At 41.3% G+C, this 16,773-nt stretch overlaps 2 protein-coding genes across 5 annotated transcripts; one reads left to right on the plus strand and one right to left on the minus strand.

The window, feature by feature from the left end:
• The first annotated feature begins 159 nt into the window (after nucleotides 1-159).
• On the plus strand, nucleotides 160-1,939 carry srrd (SRR1 domain containing). Of its 3 annotated transcripts, none has more exons than XM_054773953.1 (6): nucleotides 160-382; nucleotides 452-492; nucleotides 591-775; nucleotides 852-950; nucleotides 1,036-1,187; nucleotides 1,261-1,938. In XM_054773953.1, the coding sequence occupies exons 1-6, from the start codon at nucleotides 240-242 to the stop codon at nucleotides 1,511-1,513; spliced, it is 873 nt and encodes a 290-aa protein (XP_054629928.1). In that variant the 5' UTR covers nucleotides 160-239; the 3' UTR covers nucleotides 1,514-1,938. The 3 variants fall into 3 exon arrangements, with proteins under 3 accessions (XP_054629928.1, XP_054629931.1, XP_054629930.1); XM_054773956.1 differs by having other exon boundaries at nucleotides 166-285; nucleotides 596-775; nucleotides 1,261-1,939; XM_054773955.1 differs by having other exon boundaries at nucleotides 235-382; nucleotides 596-775; nucleotides 1,261-1,939.
• A 537-nt stretch (nucleotides 1,940-2,476) lies between these two features.
• si:ch211-166a6.5 (clustered mitochondria protein homolog) lies at nucleotides 2,477-16,771 on the minus strand. Of its 2 annotated transcripts, XM_054774292.1 has the most exons (28): nucleotides 15,723-16,765; nucleotides 13,508-13,617; nucleotides 13,069-13,240; nucleotides 12,148-12,285; nucleotides 11,907-12,061; nucleotides 11,678-11,832; nucleotides 11,471-11,587; nucleotides 10,752-10,884; nucleotides 10,574-10,666; nucleotides 10,320-10,486; nucleotides 10,021-10,200; nucleotides 8,605-9,036; nucleotides 8,450-8,523; nucleotides 8,269-8,373; nucleotides 8,087-8,187; nucleotides 7,838-7,990; nucleotides 7,673-7,735; nucleotides 7,361-7,593; nucleotides 7,190-7,274; nucleotides 6,391-6,544; nucleotides 6,175-6,314; nucleotides 5,927-6,007; nucleotides 5,642-5,767; nucleotides 5,437-5,546; nucleotides 5,257-5,350; nucleotides 5,046-5,171; nucleotides 4,906-4,979; nucleotides 2,477-3,136 (listed from the first exon to the last, which is right to left on the minus strand). In XM_054774292.1, the coding sequence occupies exons 1-28, from the start codon at nucleotides 15,775-15,777 to the stop codon at nucleotides 2,611-2,613; spliced, it is 4,152 nt and encodes a 1,383-aa protein (XP_054630267.1). In that variant the 5' UTR covers nucleotides 15,778-16,765; the 3' UTR covers nucleotides 2,477-2,610. The 2 variants fall into 2 exon arrangements, with proteins under 2 accessions (XP_054630267.1, XP_054630268.1); XM_054774293.1 differs by lacking the exons at nucleotides 2,477-3,136; nucleotides 4,906-4,979 and having other exon boundaries at nucleotides 5,235-5,350; nucleotides 15,723-16,771.
• Nucleotides 16,772-16,773: the final 2 nt, after the last annotated feature.

Raw genomic sequence — 16,773 nt, forward strand, 5'->3', positions numbered from 1 at the left:
GATGATACAAATCCATAAAAATTATTTTCGGTGTTTTTGTAGAGAATAAATCGTTTAAAATTCATTTTAGAATAATAAGGTATACATCCACGCCAGGGTCGGCATAACAAAACCGGAAATAGAAAAGCTGTGCCACACATAAAGTATTCCGATGCATTATATGCTTGCCCGACAACAGTGAAAGTTTGTTTTATATTATATGTTCCACACACATTTATATTCCAATTATATTAACCTAGATGTCTGACACCGGGGGTGAGTGGCAGGTTGCACGCCGACGAAAAGGTACGTCTAAAAGGGTGAAGAGTTTATTCGTGTCTCCAACATGTTGCCACGACCCGCTGGATGTCGGGAAAACCATCAAGCGCATCAGAGACACCGTGTAAGATTTTCATTAAATAAACCGCAAAAATTCAGTGAAACTATGCTAACGCCACGTTATTCGCTGCAGGGATGAATTAAAATGCAAAGATGTTTGGAAAGAATGGAAAGGTGAGTCCAAAGTTAATATACTTATTAACTTTAAATATATGTTCTAATCAGAAGCCGAAGCCACATATAGTCGACCTTGTAACCACCTTGTCTTCCAGAGCAGATCCTGGTGGCAGCATCCTTGAACCGCAAGAAAAGCAAAGTCTCAGACAAGTTCCAAGATAGTTTAGATAGCAAAATATGGCCACTTCAATGCGTGTGTTATGGCTTGGGCACCTTTTCCTCATGTGTGTCTGCACGTTACCAGCTGGCCATGATGCTCCTGCTCCTGGATGCAGGAAAGGTGAAAATATATTGATGCTGTCAGTCACCCTCATGTGCAAACACATTGCCCTAAGAGTATGTTCCTCATCCAACAGATTCCACTCAAAGACTGTTTTGTTTTTGACCCTGCTTTCTCCCCTGGAGAAAAGGATGTCCTGAGAGTGTTGGGCCTGACTGTTCTCACAGAAAATGAGGTCAGTTTTTTATGCTTTTGTATGTTTAATTAAAATTGTGACCTTCCCTTTCACTATTATTAGTAATTGACCCTATCTTGTGTAGGAGGGGAAGCGACTGGCCACCAAACCCACACTCTTTTACCTCATGCATTGTGGGAAAGCCCTGTACAACAACCTATTGTGGAAGAACTGGAGTCCACAGTGTCTGCCCCTCATGATGATAATTGGAAACAGCTTTAGTAGCATGAGAGAGAGGTTTGTACAAGACATGTTGGATTGAAAATAACCTGTAAATGTGAATTTTATTTAATTTTTGTTGTGCCAACAGGATGATCGAGCGAGAATTCAAGAGGAACTACAGTTACATCAGCCAGGCAGTGACTGTGTGCGAGGAGAGACAGCTGACCTGTCCATCTCATCTTATTGACGTCTTCGGTGACACTGCGCTCATCACTTTTAATTCTCGCAACCTTATTAGTCTCCCACAGTTTACTTGGACAGAGACCCCTGAACCCCAATATCAAGACTGCCCGGATTTGGAGATAATACAGAGAGAATCTAACGACGGTGAAAGGACATAACCTATTGGTAGTTAAGGATGGCAGCATTTACAGTTGCACCACTAGTTGAATATGGTGGACTCAAAGCAGTGATGGATGGATGGATGGATGGTCAGTGTCCTGGTCCAGATGTCACGTTTCAATGGCTAAATGTTTGTGTAAGTGTGTGTGTGTCGGGGGGTTATCGGGGCATTCTTTTTAACTTTGTACAGCACTTTGGGATACATTTTGTATGTATGAAAAGCGCTTTAAAAATAAAGATTGATATTTGGTAAGGACAAATCTACAGGTACATTTGTCAAATCCAATTGTGTTTGAGTCCTTACCTTAGTGTGCACAAACTACAGTTAAATCAAAATTTTGATAATAGATACTGTATGCTATTGGTAACTGCTTGAAAAATGATATTGTGCATCCGTAATATTTCATTCTGTAGGATTCATCATGTATGTCACATTTTAGTTTTGTTTACCTTGTAGCTTAACATACAGTATTTGGGGCTAGACAAACGTGTGTGGGTTTTTTTTTGTACACCTGTTTGACAGGATTAGACAAAAGAGGGTGTGTTGGCTCTTGTTATTTCGGTTGGCAACTTCTGATCACTAAACATCACCCTTTTCCTCAATATTTTGATTTCCATCTCATTTTAAGAGCTGAAATGATGCGGAGTGTTCTAGATCTTTGGAATCTGTATTCAGGGATAGTCATCAGTGCACATAATGTGTTGATATCTGCAATTTAATATTAATTTATGCTCACTGAGAAATGCTGCCTTTATTCACCAGTTTTGTGGAAATTGTTACGCCCAGTAACAGCTGTGAGCTTCTTGGCACAACTACTGTAAAAACCCGAAATGAAATAACTATATTTGTACGAAATCTATTTAATGGCTTTTTCATTATCAGTAACTACCTGAAAATGATTCGATTATCTGAGATATGATTTTGTGGTGATTTGTGTCACAGATGAAAAAGAAGAAAGCTATACGGTAAAAAGTTTATTTTTGAAAAGAAAAACAGCACTGGACCCTACAGACCTCTCCCATCACATAGCAAAGCTCATCACGTCTCAGTTTATCTTACAGTGCGGGAACTGCGCTCATTGACAATTGGATGTTTTTACTCTTTATCTGTTCCATTGACTGAGATGTTTACCGCTCCATTGACCACAGAAGTGTTTGAGACAACAATATCTGCCCAGGTTGCCTTACTCTTCAGGCTCCCGGTGACCTCGTCTGACCCTGACTTTGTCTCATCATTTGTTTGATCACAATGAATCTCTTCAGTTGTCTTGATTCCATTGGCTGCACTGGAATCAAGATCAGCACGATCCTCCATCTTGGGCTCTGCCTTGCCTCCGCCCACTTCTGTTTCCTCCTCAGACTCCATCATTTGACAAGTAGCTGAAGCCGTGGTGTCGACTGTGGTTTCTTCAACCGGCTGTTCTTGCCGGCACTCGCTTGTTTTTTCCACAGCCAGGCTTCTTTCGTTTGGAACTTCCTTCCCGCTTCCTGTTTCTTGAGCTTGCTCCTTGTCCTGTCCATTCATAACCTCCAAGAGCTCGTTAGCTGCTTTGGTCATCAGCTCTTTTGCCACTGCTGCCTTAAGTTCCTGATGTTTCTGCTTCAACTCCTGGAACCGGTCACTATAAAAATATGCAACAATAGATTCATGAATAGCTTTGAATACAGATGCATGAGTTTAAAAGTGTTTTTGATTGCCATAACACCCTTGCCAATATGAGAAGTGTTGTTTTGATTGCAGTTTATTTAACAGAATTTCACAAACCAATTTTCACTATATTTTGCGGAGGGATTACGCACCAAATTAGAGAGAGGATTTAATGTAAGTTTCACTTTTTGCCATTTGAGTCAGATGGAACAGACTGCTTTCACCCCAGGATCAAAAATGGGGTTGTCATCAGCCTCTATGAACCAGGAAGTCGGCTGCTCACACCAGGAAAGACAAATGAGTCTAAATAAGGTGCACTTTCGCCAACAGTTTTCTTTTGCCCCATTTTAGTTCGATTTTTCCATTGTTGTCATTAACATCAGAAGACCTCAAATTTGTGTAAGTCCTGATAAAAATGTGGATAGCCAAAGTTAGTTTATCTTTTTGCCATTTCAGTTATAATGGAGCCATTCCCAGCACTTAAAAATGCAAATGGTTCTGTTTGTCTAATTCCATCTCATTGCCTGTGAAGCAGGAAGTAGCCTGCTAATTAACCTATGGACAGAAAAACAAACTGTTACTTGATTCACTTTTGTTAGAGGATTTTTTTTCTATGTCTAATGTCTATTTGTCTTACATTGTTCTCCATCAACCAGTAGGTGGTTTGGACAGACAAGCAATACAGCCCTCGACAATTTGTGCTAACGAAATGTACGTCTAGTTTTGCTGTTCGAATTCGATGAAACTGTTCCCTTGCCGCTGAATCAAAAATGGTATAAGTCCGTCTTTACCCTCCATGAACCTGCGGGTGCTCCCAAGTGTACCTTGCAAAGAGAAGAACTTCATAGCAGAAATGTGTTTTCTCTTTTTGCCATTTGAGACACAATGGAAGTGTTCTGCTTACTGACTGATATATAGACAAACAAAATATGGCACGCTCGTCTTCACTCTGCTGATTTAAAGCTTGTTGGATTGTTGTTATTATTATAGGTAGCAGACACAAGACAATAACCGACTATCACGTACAGTAGAACTTTGGTTTTTGTCATGAATTTGTTCCAAAGGTTAGATGAAAACCAAAACGTACAAAAACCAAGGACATTTTTCCCCATAGGAAATAATGTTAATCCAATTAATGCATTACAGACACACACAATATTAAAAAAATATATTCTATAGAGAATAATTATAGTTTTACATACAGAAAACAAAGTGAAATAATTATAAATCACGAATTGATGGACCTTAATGCTGATGCCGACTTCCCGTACATCCTGGCAAGATCAAACTAAATAGTGTTTCTCACTTTCTTTATCAAATTGCTGGTTCTCGCTGTTCGGTCGACTTTGGCTTATTTGAGAATACATTGTTAAAAATAAGCGTCACATGAGTGTACGTGTATTTGTCAAACTTTCTTTGGTCATCCAACCATCCATTTCCTGTACCACTTGTCCTAACTAGGGTCACGGGTATGCTGGAGCCTATCCCAGATGTCTTCAGGCGAGAGGTGGAGTACACCCTGGACTGGTCTTTCTTTAATCAGTCACACAAAAATCACTCAAAAAATGTGAGTCAGCAACGAGTAAGGTTCTTTGTTTGGCCACTTCATTTCAAAATGATACAGATAAAGATACAGTACAAGGCAAACGGACTAGTTAAAACCAAGGCAAAATCTTTTCCAAGACAAAGAATTTTCTACAAAAACCGAGGTTTGACTGTACTTTAAAGTGCATGACCATTTACCTGACTGCAATCCTCCTGATTCCTGTGATCAGAACCATCTGCTCCAGAACAGTCTCACTTGTAGGAGACAGGCACTGAAAGGTAGGTCAAGGGTTTAGTAGATTATATATATGCCTTGAATTTAAAAGAGTGCATTTTACCTCCACTATTTGCTCTGCAGCATCCGCTCCAGCTTGCCTGAGAGAACGTTCTACCCGCACTGCCTGCTTGGTTATTGTGCACAAAAACTCTTTGCTGCATCGTGTCTGAGGGTGATCCTCATCAAACTGTGTGAAGGAAAAATAACTATTAATTAAATGCACAACAAATCCATTGTATTTCAGTCATACTTGCTAAGAAAATGATGCGGACCAGGGAGGTAAAAGCAGTAAGGGCCTCTTTCTCGTGACTCATAGCCCCTCGGTAGTCTCCTTTGCTGCACAGCCACTGGGACATCAGGTGCTGACTGCACAGGAAAGAGGAAAAAGAAACGGTGTTGGTGATGCTGTGGCCAAACAATGAAGCAGAGGATGCTACAAACAAGCGTCATACGTGAGAGCAGTGTGCAGATTTGTTGGGCCAAAAAAGGATGTGTTGAGTCTGAGGGCATTTTTTAGGTACTGCCCTGCTTGGTCCCCTGTTAACACCAATCCAAGACAACTCTGCAAGGAAAATAATACCATGATTAATGAATAATGAATTTGCAAAGGTGATATTAATATAGTGATATCAATTATAATATGTTTTGATATCCTACATCTAGCGTGGCAGTGTATGGGTGGTCCTCTCCATGGATGGTAAGTAAGAGCAGGCGCGCTCTGAGCAGACATTTCTGTGCCAGGATAGTCTCCCCTCCAGCGTAAACATATACAGCTAAGAGCGCCTAAGAAAAAAAATCACATTATGACCATGTGCAATTTCTCTAAAGAAATATAGTAAATCCAGAGATAATTCATTCATACATCTTCACAGTGACAATGGGAGTTAAACCTATTCCATTTGCTCATACATAATCGTAAAGTTTAGCATTTTTTGTACTCACATATTGGTGAAGAGTATGGGAGTGGTCAAATCCTAGCACCCTCTCACTTATGACCACTGCTCTCAATTGGAGACTGCGTGCCTATAGGACAAAGAGAGTTCCAAAAGACTTTTAAAATGCTTTTACTTCTAAGTACAGGTGACGTTATAACACCGATCCGCTATAAAAAAAAAAGTTAAACCACAACCTTGCTCTGCAAAGATTCACAGTGAAACGTAGTAGTCATAGTAGGAGAATTTATAACCTACCTCAGCAGCTTTCCCCTGCAGAAAAGCTAACTTGGCCAACAGGCTGTGGCAATAACATGCCTCATGATGGAGATCATCGCACACTCTACCAAACAGATATGCAGCATCTTTCAGTTGTTCATAGCCATGATCCAACAGACCTGCAATGGGAAAAAACATGACATTTTAAACATACACGTTGCAGCACTTCAGTCTCAGATGGGCTGGCTGTCCCACCTTTCTGGAGGGAGTTCTGTGCAGCACGGAATGCTTTGGAAGCGTCAGAAGTGGGCATGTGAACGTGTTTGACGACAGGGAAGATGTTGATGATGTCGTCAGGTCCAATGGGAGCTTTGCTTTGGCTTTCAAGGGTGTAGTCCCTCAGTCTCAGCTGGTGTGGACAAAGAATGAACACAGACATCACAATCGTGACACTTCAGGTTAATAAAAGTTATGTATTCGTCGCCATTTGTTGGTTACTTGTTTGTCATCTTGCTACTGGTTTGTCAGTAAATTATTTCCACAATAGATTATTTTCACAATTATTTTCGGGTGGTAGGTGCTCAGGAGGTAGACCATGTCGTCCAGAAACTGGAAGGTTGTCCGTTTAATCCTCGCTCCCTCCACCCCATCACTGTTGTTGTGTCCTTGGGCAAGACACTTCACCCACCTCGCCTCCAGTGCTGCCCACACTGGTGTATGAATGTGAATGAATGTTTGGTGGTGGTGGTTTCAAATCAGTCTACCCCAGGGCAGCTGTGGATACAGGTGTAGGGTACCAGCACCGGTGTGTGTCACTTCACTGTGAAGCGCTTTGGGTACCTTCTAAAAAGGCACTATATCAAATCAATCCATTATTACAATACTTTGTAGATTCATTCTCCAATGGTCAAGAAAATGATGTGACAATAATCTCATAGAATCAATAACAGTATCAGATGGCAATTTATACAGGAATTGTAATTATAGTGTTACTACAATTGACTAGTGACAAAGTGGAAGAAGATTATAACTTTATATTTCAATTGTTTAATACCTGTACTCCGGTTTTCAAACAGAACTCTCTGAGCAGGGAGATTTTCTGAAGCCTGTAGTGTTCAACCACTTGGTTCAGACCAGAACTGTCCAAAAGACAAATGGCAGTTGTAAAAGCGATTGCACTCCAAACAAACTTAAAATTCGGGCAAACAAAAAGCCTCGGCCTTACCCAAGGCTGTCAGAAATGCTGTATGTTTTCTCAACATCCTGGCAGACCAGGTTCCACAGCTCGACTGCCGTAAGCGTGCTCCAGGTCGTGCTCTCAGAGGCCCCAGGTCCTCGGCCACGCCGCCTTGACTTCTTTTTAGTGTCCTCCCCTAGCGGGGTGGCTGCAAAGTGAGGGACCAGTAGGCAGCACAAGAAGTGACTGACAGCTGTTGCAAGACAAGGCATGTCCACTCCCTGCAACAATCCAAACCACACACGCAATTTAATGATGCAACAAGAAGGCGTACATGCCTAAGACAGCAATTAAAAGTACCTGGAAGAAACTGTTGAAGACTCTCCTTGTCGAGCGCATTAAAATTTCACCTATGGCCAATCTCTGGTGAAGATATAATAAACAATGTTACAAAATATGTGTTGGAAGGGAGGTACATCATGAAGACTAGTTGAACTTAATGGTCTATTTGGTTTGCTGACACACCAATAAATGCCTCATGCGCTCTTTGTGCTTCGACTGTTTTATGGCTTTGATCACATGACCCAGATAACGCAGGTTGATGCCTCTCTGGTGTAGTGCCTCTTTTAGAGAAGCTCCGTCCATGGGGGTATCATTGCTTTGAAGGCAATAACCCACCTGCAAACACATATAATGCTATTAGTAAAACCAGATGTACAAATGAAACAATAGAGGTTTATACAGTATAATAATACCAACAATGGATACACGTACAAAGGCTGGTATCTGGTGGCTGACGATGAAAGCCGCAGCTTCACGCAGTAACCTTTCATGCAACTTTATTGATGCACTCTCACTACTTGGGAAAGACACTCCTGTAAACACAGAATGACAAGCCTGTTTTGTTCTTATGCAAATTGAGTGCATTTAACCCATACTGTAGTTTCTCTTGGTACCTGGCGAGAACAGATTGGGGCACAATCGCATCTCAAAGATGACGTCGCTAAGGGAGCCCACCTCTTTACAAGCAGCCCGTACAGCTTCAGTGGCCCGAGAGTCACCTGCAAATAGACATTTGTGTGTAAATAATGTAAACTCTCCACAGTATGCCGATATTGACATTTAATCACTTCTTACAAGCTGTTGCACATTCTTCAAAGCCTCCATTCTCATCCAACTTCTCCTTGACAAGCTGTGTGAACTGAGTGTGTCTAAAATGAAAGACACATCTTAAATAAAATAAGACAAAAAACAAAGTCTTGAACTATATTTTGGGAACAAATTTGACTCACTTGTGCTGGATAAATGCCTGTATCAACTCTGGCCTCAGTCTACATAGACTGTGAGGAAAACTCCTTGGGAGCCCACAGTCTTTCTGATAGTTCAGTGGCCAGCCTTCTTTTACACTACAACTCTTTTCTTCAGCTCTTTTGCAGCTTTCTTTCAGCTCTTCTTCTTCGCTTATTATGTCACTGTTCACATCTGCACAGTAGTTAGCATCAGCTGGGAAAGTCCTGAACACATCCAGTATATATAACCTCCCATCAGCCCCCAGCAGTCCCTGTGCATCCACTGAAGTGAACAGTGGTACTTGATGGCCATTGGGTGCCATGACGACATGTTTCTGCAGGGAAAGAGCTTTGGCGGAGTGAGCCAAGAGCTCGAGCATTCGTCTGCGATGGGGGGACTCCTGGCATCCTGCATTCACTCCATAGAGCAAACCCCTATTCAAGACAAAACCATGACATATGATTTTCTTGATTGTGTAAACTAGAACAAGAGACATCTGTCACCTGTTAAACCAATGAGTGAATTTACAGTAGGATCAGTCGTAAGATCCTACATAACTACAACAACTTTGATTACATTTAGCTTGCTAAAAGGAAGATGCTTTTTAATTGGCCAAGCAATAGCTTGTCACACAGTTTAATGAACAGGTGAGTACACTGACTACAATCACGGTGTGAACACAAAAATGACAGCACAACATGTAACAGGTAAGTAAACAAACAAAGGGAAACTACTACTACTTTGGGGAATAACAAACATCTAAGTTAATTTGAATCAGATAACTTCAGCAACTTTTTCCAAAACAGGTGCTGCAAGGCATGCTGGGACGAGACAAGCACTCCCAGCAATGGTGCGTAAGGGGCAGCGCTGCCAGATTTCTGGCAGCAAGAAGTAGGCAAGAGAAGCCTATGTTCTGAAGAACAATTCATGTTCTGAACTGGTATTAATAAAGTTTGATATGAGTGGATCAGTTGTACCTTTTTGTGGAATACCCAGCCTCCCCAAGACTCGATTACCCCAAGTGCACTTTTTTTTTAAGTAGTCAGTTTAGATTTTAAAAACTTTGTAGAGTTGTAGAGTTATAGCTCTCCCTTTATCCTGCTTCTTCACTGCCAGATCTGTTTAAGTGCCATTTACATTTTGTGTGTATGTAAAATGACACAGTTATGAGCAGTAGGACACATGATGTGACTTTTTAAAACAGGCCAACTCGGCATTGCAGAACACAAGCAAGAAGTATAGTGGCCCGAAAGAGTCAAAAAGGCTAGTGGAAGAGACCTACAGAGTCTTACATTCTGAGTCCACAGGGTTGCAAATTTAAAGGAAGTTGCACAAAAACTGAGAACAACTTCCTTAGCTGAATAAATGAAAGCTGAATTGATGCTAGTTGAATAAATAGACATATTAATGAGTTGTACCGTGAGACAGGCGTGGTTCCTTCCTCCTGCTCAGTGCCTTCCAAACCAGGAGCCAAACCCTGGGCTGACAGGCGCACTCCTCTGTAGTCAACAATGGCTGTAGGTAGAGTATGTAACCCCTGTAGTCCCTGTAGGTCACTGTAGGCCTGAACCCCTTTAAGCTCCAATCTCTGAGCAGCCCTGCAAGTAGACATTATTTAAATCACAAACAAAGCAGTAACAAAGCAAGTTTAAATGGTACAATAACCACAATTACTGGCTTTTATTCAGCAACCATTATTCTTGTGTTGTGTCCTTACCTGCGGCCCCTCTCCCCACCAAACACAGCACTCGCTGCCCCCTGGCTCATGAACAGACCACCAAACAGGAAAGCTGGGTCCTCAGGGTTTCCATTGACCGGCTCCGCAAAGCCTTCAACCACAGTCTCCGCCCCCTGGGACACTGTCCTCACAAATGCACTGTTTACCTGTGAAAAGGAGTGCTGATGTGTAAATCTTAATATTTCTTATGACACTAAAAAATAATTGCAGCCATTTTTATGCTTTTTGGTTACCTGTAGGAGAGCTCTCTCCCTTTGGAGCCTCTCCTCTTGGTTCGTTTGTGGAAGATCTCTGGCTGCTTGCAGTTCCTCATTCCAGTCTGGAGCCTATGCAAGTGACACATACAGGACAGGATTCATTATAAAGAGTATATTGTTAAGAAATCCGTCATCATGTGGTGTTATAAATAACCTGGTTTGCTGGTTGCTCATCTACTGCCAGCCTGCTGAAGGTTTTTTTGTGAGTGCGGGTTGCACAAGGGGGGCCAAGCCAGCATAGGGTGTGGTAAGGGGTAGGTATCATCTCGACTTGGGGTATGTGATGCCTAAAGAAATCACAAACCAATGGTACTTTTTATAACAAGGTAATTTTGAACCATTAAAATTTCAACTTAAAAGTGTACCATTGCATTTGCACAAGTAATAGTTACCGCCACCGAGCACAAAAGCCTGAAAGGAATTGCATTAATATTTATTGGTTTGGTGGCAGAACTGTGTAAATATGATCAATTTGCGTAAACTTTGTGGACGTTGGCACTTAAGTCCTGTCTGCCTAGACCTAATGTACTGCGTCATTATTCATGAAACCAGGAATTGTCTGTTAGTTCCCCACCAGTGAATCAAAAATGGTACGACCCATCATTATCTGTGCACCACACGTTAGGTTTTATGTAATTGAGTTTATTGTTTATGGTACGTTTTAACAATATTTTCTGTTGCACAAGGCGTTAACTTGCTGTTAGCAGGACAGATATCATTTTGTGTATGGATTTATAATAAAGGTCATTCATTGGCATCGACTGCCTTTTTCTTGTCAGAACACATAGAGATGATTGCAGAAACTGCTGGTCAAGCAAACACAAATATGTCTCTCCAGATTTTCTTTTTCATTGGGTGGTATTCAAGTTTTACCTATTTTTAGTAAAAGCTTGTTGGAAGGCAGGACTAATATGGCTGAGCAGGTCAGTGAAGCAGTGGCACACTGGGGATGATTGGGCAGGACGAGGGTCAAACACTTCCTGTGTAGATCTGAGATGAATAAGCCAAGTCATAAGGTCAGGAACATTTCATGATGCAAGATGTATATACCATAAATTGAAAATAATTGTATGTCTTAACCTGTTGACAAAGAAACCTTTTGGAGAAGATGTGATGTCACGCCGTTGTCCCTCCAAAGTCACCACAGTGATGTACAGGAAGTCTCCTTGCAGCTTCCTGTGTCCTGGAGGAGGGTCCCAACAGCTAAGTGACAGGTCCTTCACGTAGCTTGGGACCTGTGTGACACAAAATTCCAAAATGAGCTAATGACAGTGTTTACTGTAAGTAGTTGAATGATGGTAAACTTTACCTCTGGTTGGGAGCTATGTGGTAGTAGAGCCATTAGCGGTCTGTCTGAGGAACCAGGCAGGAGGTATTCCGGAGGAGCTCCGTCATGGGTGGCTGCTTCTGGTTTTGGGTTGCTTGCAGATCGTTTCAGGCTTTTTCCATTTGATAAGCTATAGTCTGAAGAAGCAAGTTTCAGCAGTACCATTCTAAATGGATGTCACTGCATTGACCTTCTGTACAAACAGTACAGTATGGGTGCCCACCTGGTGTTTGTGCATGTGTAAGTGTCTCAAGTAAACTTGGCGATCGTCCTTCCCTCAATGCATCCTGGGGTCCAGATGTCCTCAACAACTCTAAGACCTGAGCCAAATGGTGCCTGGCTGAGCGGACAGTGTACGGCTCTGGAAAGACATTGCACTGTTATTGTCACGTTAACCTTAATGAACCAATTTTGGCCAATGTTCAGACCTCAAGTACTACTGTTACACAACACACACAATTTAAAATATCTACAGCAGATGCAGCAGCAGTATCCCCTGGACTATGCATGACGTACAGCCATGCTTGCTTGGGGTACAACGGAACTCCTTGTACACCCTTGACACTTGACTTTTACAGTTTGGGAAAACATCTGTACCTGAGTAGTAGAAAAGACACAACCAATTTCCAAGGTGTGCTATAATTAGCCCTATTTACTATACTTTAGCATTTATGACATTAGAGGGACCCTATTCCTAATATCCTCCAGACCAGTGGTCTCCAAACTTTTTCCATCAAGGGCTGTGATAAATACACATACACATGCTAAATACACACACCTTTGCTAGCACACACACACACTTGATAACATTAATATAATGATGTTTACCGCTACATTTCTGCATACCAACTGTTGTATAACTATTTTAATGTAGCAGAGGATACAAGTGTAAATACTTGTGTTTAAAGTGTCGCACACAAGCAGTCAAATGTCTCCTTTTTAGGGACGGCCGCAATCAGTCACACTGTAAAATAAAACTAAGACGTTGAATCTGGAATTGACAACTCCTTTTGTTAATTTCAAGCCAATAGAGTCACTTATTGATAGCAAAATGACACTTCTAAATTTAAATATTAAATGTCACTTGAAAATACTTTTGAAGTAAGATTGTAGAGTATTGAGACAGGGAAACAAACTCCTATACCCTCAACCAGACGGAGGACGGTTCCAGGTTTGAACCCCTTGAGGGTTTGCAATTCTGCAAGGGGGTCCAGAGTTGCACCAGCAAAGGCCAACGACAGGTTGGAGCGTGGGGACACCTCATCTCTCGAAAGCAAAGTTGTTACAGCATCTTGAACCAGCCAACATCCACAGACCTTCAGATCAAGCAAGGAATATCCACACACTTTATGTATCTATATGTGCACCTTACAAACAAACATACACACAACAGCAATATCAATAAAAAATACTAATTTAATCAGTTCCAACAGAGTGAGTAAACCAACTGTTTAAGTGACAATGCATGGTTATCGATAATTACAAACTCTATAAAGAAATATGAACGATTGAGTCTGAGAAAATTCACTGAAAGGCTACTGTTCCTGGTTTTAACAACAAAAGGCAGCCAGTTTTGTTTGTACCTGAAACTCAAATGGCTCCACTCCTGCTCCCTGGATCTTGACAGGGAATGATGTGTCATCTCCTTGCTTGATAGCAGCAGAATCTTTCCCAGCAGTCACACTGATAGCATCTGTTTAAAGGGAGAAAGTAGAAAGCCAAATCTATTTTTTATCCTACTACAGTAAATACTAGATACTACATTATTGGCTCACGACAACACTTTGAATACAGGTTGATCCATTAACGATCAATTCATTGCCACCACAGAGCACTGCATGAATATAGGTAATCATCCCATAGCTGTTGTCATGTTGTACAGTGGATCCCCTCACATTCACCGCCCCACAAATTTGCAGATTTTGGTAAATATTTGTTTTTTTATTACGTATTTGTTTTTTGTTTTTGTTTTGCAGAAAGCACATGTCATTCATTTAAGTTAGTAATAATTTATAAATATGTGGTAATACAGGTCAACTGTACAGCATACATGTACCACTGTAAAAAAAAAAGACAAAGTTTTTATACAGTTGGTTTAAGTCTTTATGCTTCACTGATGTTTTCTCTTTACGCCATGAGATTTCAGACTTTGTTCAGCAGTCCTTGAATGCACCCTAGGTGCTGTGAGACGCAAAAGTGAAACCTATAAATAACTTCTACACCGTGACTCCGGTTCCATCTGTTGTATCGATCATCTTACATTATTATCATTCATTAGTGGTGAGTACTTATGCATTTTACAATTTAAAATGTGTTTAATAAGCCCCTGAGGCACACTGAAGAGAGACGAGGGAGGTTTCTGGAACTGAAACTAATTCAGCAATTATAACAGTCAATCTTATTGCAAATGTTAACTCGAAATTGGAGAAGAACATCAACGTCAAGCTAGCGGGAAGGTTTGGAGGGGCCGGGAAGCAAAGCATGTGTGAAAAATAGATATTTTTATGGGGTTCAATTACTCGCAGATTTTTGCCATTCGCTAGTGGTCCCAAATCCTAACCCCCTCGAAAGCGGGGATCTACTATACTTCTTTAGGCAGCATACGGGTTGTCACTGAATCAACAGTGCCTCTGTTGTTAACAGCCATGTAGTGCACTTCATTTTGCCTGTGAAATGTCATTAATCACGGTGTCATTAATCAACAATCAATTCCACACACACACACAACATAATCACAAAAGCAACAATCAATTACTTGATTCACTCATTATTATGCCCATCTCTTGTTTAAACTATTGCACGCACGTCAATGACCAAATAAATGACTACAAATTGTGGTTCATCATATTTCTAGAGCAAGCACAATGGAAGGTGAAAGTGAGGCAAAAAAAAAGGGTGTGTCCTTACACATACACACACACACACACACACACACACACACACACATTAACCCCACCCTCAATCCCCAAACAGGGGGAGAGCAGGACCTAGCATGCACAACCTACATTGTGACTAAACCTGTTGAATTTGCCTATCGGCTTGCATGTCATCTAAGGGTGAAGGGACAACCACACCCAGCAGTGGCATGTGGAGACTGCAGAGTGCGAAAGCACATAAACTAACAAGGCTTTAACACTGCAGTGAAGCGTGCATGCATTTTACTACATCTTTTCCAAGTACACCGCACACCCATCTATTAGGAATGTCACCGTTCTACAATAGAAACTTGCTGTCAGTGTGAGAGTCCACCACTGGAAAGCACCCAAAAACTGTTTCTGTGTTTGCAATTGGCTGCAGGAAGTTTCCTCCTTCTTGTTGGCACTCGGCCACCAGCCTCTGCTGGTTGACAACTTTATTTTAGTGTTAATGTGTTGGGAGTTGAATCAAAACTCCATGTTTAAGGCCTAAAAGGTCACTTTCCGTGACTTTCTAATGAGCTCTGGCGATGTCACAAGTTTTTGAACACTCTGCTTGTAAATTAAGGAGAATAGGAATGCCGTTGGGCACTCTCACCTGCAGACAGGCCAGCACACATTCAACCGTAACCACTCTGTCCTGTGTAAGGGGAGTGGCAAAGGTAAGAGAGTTATACGTGAATGAACATTCCCTTTTTATTCCAGGATATCAGGTTGTGTATGTGTGAACGTTTGCACAAAGAATGCCAAAAAGCTTTATGTTCATAGCAGCAGAAGCATGTTGAATGTCCCACCTCCCTCTCACTCTCCAGCTAGGGAGGCAGCAAATAAAAAGGAAGGAAAAGGAATCAAAAGATAGGCTACAAGAGTGTTTGGAAGTTACCATTCGTCTTGGCTTGATTTCTTCCTCCTGCTCCTTTCCTCACTTTGTCCTTCATGTCTGCAGTTGATTTCTTTTGCAGTCTTGTAGTGTTTTGGCTCCACTTTGCTAGAAACTGCTGCGGTCTTCTGGCAAGCTGGAATGCAGCAATAGGGTATCCGAGTAAATGTGCAGCTGGACTGCTTGTGAGCCCAGCAGAGGCCCCACCCTTTTGTTGCTCCACACAGTCACAGTCAGTCTTCTCTGCGTGTCTCCCACACTTTGTTGGGTGTGTCTATGCATACTATCTATGCTCACCCTTCCTTTCCCCAGCATGATTCACTCCCTAAACCCTGGAGGAGAGGTGGGAATGCAGCACACAATTTGACTGGTAGCGGTTAGACCTCAGTCAGCACATGAATCATGTTTGTTTGAACCGAAGCGGAGAATACAGTAAATACTTAAACGGTGACATCCTTGACCGAGTAGAGTAATGTTTAACTGAAATTACTACAAGAAATGTTTTTTCTTCAAATGGGTGTGTCTATTTCTTGTGACTTGTCACTCACAATAATAATTGGGCTATTCGTTTACACATTTACACTACGACATTTTTGTCCTAAACAAACATCTAAATTATGTTCTAAGTTGTTACTCTACTAATGAAATGAACCTGGGTGTTTCCAAAGACACGAATATCACGCATGTAAAGCGTGAAATAAATTATCCAATGCCCCCAAAACGTTTTACATTTAAAGTTAAAACATGTGCATTGACTTAAATGAAGAATGAGCACCGCAACTGTTAAATGGAGAAATAAACTGTTGTTTTCAAAAACTTTCACAGACTCGAAGTTATCATTATGTTTGGGGGCGGCGGCCTGGTGCTTTTACGTACTTCTCGTAAACAGCAAAATCACGTGTTCTTTTCTGTATTTTAAACTTGGGATTTGTAGGGAACCGTCAACATTGTAATATAAAATCACACCAAAAATAAAGTTAATAGCTAATCTGTTCATTTTTGGGCATTTAGCAGATATTCCTTGTTATTTCTGTGATTATTCACGAGCGCGTCA

This window comes from Dunckerocampus dactyliophorus, chromosome 4 (genome assembly GCF_027744805.1).
Source record: "Dunckerocampus dactyliophorus isolate RoL2022-P2 chromosome 4, RoL_Ddac_1.1, whole genome shotgun sequence".
Classification (NCBI taxonomy): domain Eukaryota; kingdom Metazoa; phylum Chordata; class Actinopteri; order Syngnathiformes; family Syngnathidae; genus Dunckerocampus; species Dunckerocampus dactyliophorus.